General features: G+C 35.4%; 1 protein-coding gene across 3 annotated transcripts; it reads left to right on the top strand.

Annotated features, from left to right (window-relative positions):
* Positions 1,600-3,150, top strand: LOC109833513 (protein ELF4-LIKE 4-like). Of its 3 annotated transcripts, none has more exons than XM_020401211.1 (2): positions 1,600-1,716; positions 2,592-3,150. In XM_020401211.1, the coding sequence occupies exon 2, from the start codon at positions 2,639-2,641 to the stop codon at positions 2,972-2,974; it is 336 nt and encodes a 111-aa protein (XP_020256800.1). In that variant the 5' UTR covers positions 1,600-1,716; positions 2,592-2,638; the 3' UTR covers positions 2,975-3,150. The 3 variants fall into 3 exon arrangements, with proteins under 3 accessions (XP_020256800.1, XP_020256803.1, XP_020256801.1); XM_020401214.1 differs by lacking the exon at positions 1,600-1,716 and adding an exon at positions 1,734-1,940; XM_020401212.1 differs by lacking the exon at positions 1,600-1,716 and adding an exon at positions 1,957-2,029.

Genomic DNA, 5,341 nt, shown 5'->3' with positions numbered 1-5,341 from the left:
TGATATAATGAACATATACAAAGTAAACTATTTGATACTTTGAAACAATATTGTAACAGGGAAAACTTTGAAACAAATAATTATCAAATAGTTTCACAGTTGGACATTATATTGGACATTGCCGTTTTGTTTGTTTTTTAAGTCATGACCCTTTTCTCTGCTTTAATAGAAAGAAAACTATTAAATCAGCCAGTGTTCAATGATATAATGAACATATAGCCATGAGCCTGATTTCTTATATCAATTATCACTTTCTAAAATAATGGCATATGTGGTTAAATTTTAATAGAAAGAAAGATCAATAAGACTTGATATAAACTAGACAAGAGGGGCACTATCATTGTCTCCTGAAATGGAGAATTATTGTAGAAGTTTGCATATAAAATTACAAAGCTTTTAGTTTTTGAATGTTTAATTTCATTAAGCGAGAAAAAATTATCTGTCCCATTTATCTTCAAAAATCTAATTAGGGTAACTTGTGTTCATAAAAACAACAACAACAATTTAAAAAAATGAGCTAATTGCTCCATAATCATTGGCTCAAGCTTCAATTTCACTAGCTAAACTGATTTGGACTCTTAAAAACTATTTTTAATCATCAATTTAAAACCAAACTATTCCATCATTTTAGCTTACTCTGAGCTCCAAACCTATCGATTTTAACCAAATCAAACAACAAAAACACAAAATTGACCCCCCACAAAAAAAGAAAGAAGAACAAAGGAGATAGATCAAACCTACAAGCTCGAAGCTTAGCTGCAGTAACTCCAAAAAATTCCGCCCAATTGTTAGGTCTTATAAAGAGAGAAAGACGCGAGTACGATTTTTACCTTGATTTTGGAATAATCTGAAAATAAATCTAAATAGTACAGGGACAAAGAAGGCTACATGAGTTTCTGGCGGAAGCGATGCGAAGGAGGTAACTCTAGCTCACCAAAGAAATCAATGAGGAAGAAAAAAATCCGACGTGGTCATGTTTTAGTCTACTTTACTTGGTTGGGGAAGAAAATGGGGGAGAGAAAAAAACTGATGTGGAGACGATTTGTGCTTCGGTTTCCCTCTTCAGCCCTAGCAAAACAAAGCGGGGAAAAAAAATCAGCGGAAACCAAAAATTAGACGTGGAGGAGAAAAAACCGACGTGGAGGCGAAGTAATAGTTTTCCACGAGGTGTTAAAACGAACCAAACATCCCTCATTGTAAAATAGGGAACCGTCCTTGTTTAATTGTGTTTAATTTTCTTCAAAGACCATAATTATCGTTATTTTGACAATTATAAGTCATCTTCGGCCTTTTTTTGAAGTGTAAGAGGATACAAATGCCAAATGGTATTTCATTGTCATACAGCTCACAATCAACTACCAAACTAGAAGAATAAAACTATGAATATCTTGAAGGCTAAGTTGGACACCAAAAATGCGTATATATAAAAAAAACATAAAAAATATAATTTGCAAATATTAAGATCTCAGACACTAGAATTAACATAGCACATATTTTGGGTCTGACATGTAAAAACCATATTAAAAAGGTTAGAAAAGAAAAACGTCCATCCAAAGCAAGCGTGACTGTCAAATCTATTTATTCCGCTTTCTCTCTCCTGGAGATTCGGTTTTAGTCGCCGATAAAATCGACGAGGCTTCTCTCTGAGTTCCCAATTGATCTCTCGTCTCTCTTTCTTCTTTCTCCGGATTCGGGTAGACGTTTCAGATTTCCTAGGTATGCCCCCAAACAATCAAATATTTACAGCACAACATTGATATCTGAGCCACTTGAAATCTTTGAGCTCTGTTTGTTTTTTATCCAAAAAAACTCATCACGAACCGTTCTTTGATCTCGTCTCCAATTGGGTTTCCATCATTTTCCATGAGTTTTAAGAATTTTGCGTAAAAATCCAATCTTTGTTGCTTTCTGATACATGGAGCTTTTGGACCAGTTTACAGGTTTTATTAGCGTTTCCTATTGTGGATTTTTTTCCTCGTACGATTGAACATTTGGGCTCCAGATTCTGTCCTCTCCTCAGAATCAAATGGTGTTCCTTTATGCAAATTTTCTTTTCTAAGTTATTATATGTGTATATTTTCTTTTTTGTTTGTACGTTAGTAGCCTTCTTCTCACCTTTGTGTTTTGTTAGCGGTGGAATTCTCTAGGATGTCGAGATTTTTATACATGGATCAGCTTTTTGTATCTTGTTGTATATATTAAATCCTCCTCTTTGTCATCTATGGAACCCATGATTTCTCCTCAGTCCTTTGTCTCTCACGCCTCATACATCAATACAGATTCCTTTCTCTCTCGATCTCTGTGTAGATATTATATACTGTTCTCTTTTTTCCCCACTAGTCATCTCAATTTCATCAAACTGTGTTTTCATTCTCCTTTTTTTGAGCTTTTAATGTTCTTTTTAGCTAATTTAGTGTGATACCCGAGTCTCCCTTATGTTGTATTCTAATGCTCTTATCCTCCTTACTGTCTGTTGTTCTTCAATTGCCTAGCTTGGCTTTCAAGTCAAAAGTTGGTTTCTTCAAATTTAGTTCATTTACATTTTTTGGGTACTTTTGTCTCATGTTACTTCCCATTCCCCCCTTGTACAGGTTTAGTTCTGATTTAAATTGAATAAAGAAGTGAAGAGATTGAGAAAATGGAAGGAGAGACGTTCTCAGGCTTAGGCAATGGAGCCCAAGTGGACACAAAAATCCTCCAAAGCTTTCATAAGAACTTTGTTCAAGTGCAAAGCATTCTAGATAAAAACAGGTTACTCATCAATGAGATCAACCAGAATCATGACTCCAAAGTCCCTGATAACCTCAGCAGAAATGTTGGGCTCATAAGAGAGCTTAATAACAATATTCGAAGGGTTGTCGATCTCTATGGCGACCTCTCGACCTCCTTCTCAAAGTCCATGGAGGCTTCCTCTGATGGGGATTCTTCTCTGAGGTCTGATGCAAAGCTCGGTATGAAGAGATTCAGGTCATGAATTTATTAAATAATCTTATTATTATTATTATTGGTGTTGTAATCTTCTTGTATGTCTACTTTAATCCTTAAGTGATCTAATTCTTTTTTCTATGTTGTAGTGTTGATCAGGAAGTGATTGTCTCTCTTACTGATATTTAACTTATATGTTCTAATTTTTTTGGGTCATTCATGATACATGAGCTATAGTTTGTCAAATTCCCCAATAAGATTCATTTTTTAAAAATATTGGGATTAAAACATCGTGATTTAGTATTCAATTACGACGTGGTTGAAATTTTTCTGTGTGGATAGCTGTGAGTGAAAGTGAAGCAGGGTTGATGTTATCTCTTGTTGGTAGGTACCATTCATAATGCCACACATGATTGGACTCGTCTTTCAATTATTTGTACATTACTAGATTGAGTTCTTTTGTTAACTATTGAAGTCTTTAAATATTCCTCCATTATTAATTGGGACTCGTATACTCTCTAATTAGCTGTTAATTATAAAGTATCCAATTATACAAATCCTTACCATTCGTTTCAATTTTAAGGGTCGAGGTTATGCAATATAGGATTTTCGATAGTGGTTTTTTAGGCAATAGTGATTTTCAAGACAATTGTGATAATTTTACGAGACGTCATCTCATCCCTTAAAATTAGAATAGAGGACAACAATTGGGTTAATTGTAACTTTCAAATTACCACCTCATTGGAGAGTTTCTGTATCTAGTTCGTTTTGTCTTTGTTTGGAACCCAAGATATGGGCGTTCGGATTTCTGGTACCTTTTGTAGTGTTTTCACCAAAAAGCATCTTCTTCCTTGTGAGGTCTTCTCTAATGTTTTATAGAAAGTGAACATTAGTTTGTTGTGCTTTCATTATATTTCATGAGCAATTCATCAAGATATCTGCTAGAAGGAACGACCATCATTTTTTTGAGAAAAAGGATGGAATACCACAAAGGTATTCCAGCCAGCTAAATTAAGATAACTGGTTGTTATAAAAAATAGAACATACTCCCAACCAAAGAGCATGTACTACTGTTTAAACCAAAAACTTACAAAGCCAATCAACACACCCATGTCCAAAGCACTAGGCATAAAATCCCAAAAAGAGTAAAAAAAACCGACAAAGCAAACAAATATACTGTATATAACCCAATGCTATGCAAAACAACAAAAAACAAAAAAAAAGACTATCTTTCCATCAACCAAACAGCAAAAAACACCCTGTGAAATCTTCATTCCAATTAGATCACCTGGAACTCAGCCATCCCGCCATCAGCTGTGCCATCATTAGCAATCCTCCCAGCAGCTTTTTTCCTCCTTCTTTCCTATAACCTAGCAGCTCGAGCAGAAATCTCTTTAGAACCTAACCACCAGAAGGTTGAATAAGTCACAATTTTATTCAGGAGGAGAAGAGATCCTTTCTGTTTATTAGAAAACAATCTATCATTGTGTTCCTGCCACACACGCCAGGGATTTTCTTACTTCTAATCTAGCTTTTTTTGATAAATTGTCTTTGTAATTAATTCTGGTTTCTATGATTGAGTTCTCCATTATCGTCTGCTGCTCTTTCCTCTGATAATTGATATCTCCCTCATCTTTTGCTCCCCACCATCTTTTGTCCTTGAAAAGGCGCAAAATCTCTTTCGGGCTTTTTTACCATTTTCTCCACCGTTGATCCATCGATATCCACTCATCACAGCCATCAATCTTCCAAATTCTTCCTCCAAGTCTCAAACTGAGATCTGATTCCTTTTCATGAGTGGGGTTTGTTTCTGAAGACGCTCCCTTTTAGCAAATTCAGTGAAAGGATGTAACTTTTTAAATAAAAATTCAGTTCCAATCATGGAAGGCCCCCTAAGTCTAGAATCTAAGATAAGGAACAGATGGGCTTTTTGACCCCTGATTTGTTCTGGCCAATGACAATATCTTGCATGTCCCCCTTTTGTTTCTGAAGCCACAAAGCCAAAGTGTTGCATAACAAAACAACAAAGCACAGGTAGCCTAAAACATAGCAGTACAGCTTCATAATATGACAAAGGATTCCCCCTTGGGTTATCTCCCCTCTCTACGTACCTAGGAACAGTACAAAGAATTCCTATAGAGCGCTCTCTATAGAAAATCTTATAGAAATGAATTAGATGACGACATGTTGTCCGCTATTAATTTTAAATCAATGCAATCACTCGCCACACAATCAACTACATCATTGTGTGCATCAGGACAACGAGAATGTTGTATATTGCAATCACCAACTTTAAAATTTATGCGGACACGTATGTCTGGTTTAGAACATGAGAATATGCTGGAGAATGGAATGTCTATCACCACTTTTCGTTTCCTACTTACCAATCAGAAATCACTTGGAAAGATGTGTGAGA

The sequence above is a fragment of the Asparagus officinalis genome, chromosome 3 (assembly GCF_001876935.1).
Source record: "Asparagus officinalis chromosome 3, Aspof.V1, whole genome shotgun sequence".
NCBI classification, from domain to species: domain Eukaryota; kingdom Viridiplantae; phylum Streptophyta; class Magnoliopsida; order Asparagales; family Asparagaceae; genus Asparagus; species Asparagus officinalis.
The sequence above is the reverse complement of the archived record's forward strand: the minus strand, read 5'-3'. Positions and strand labels throughout refer to the sequence as shown.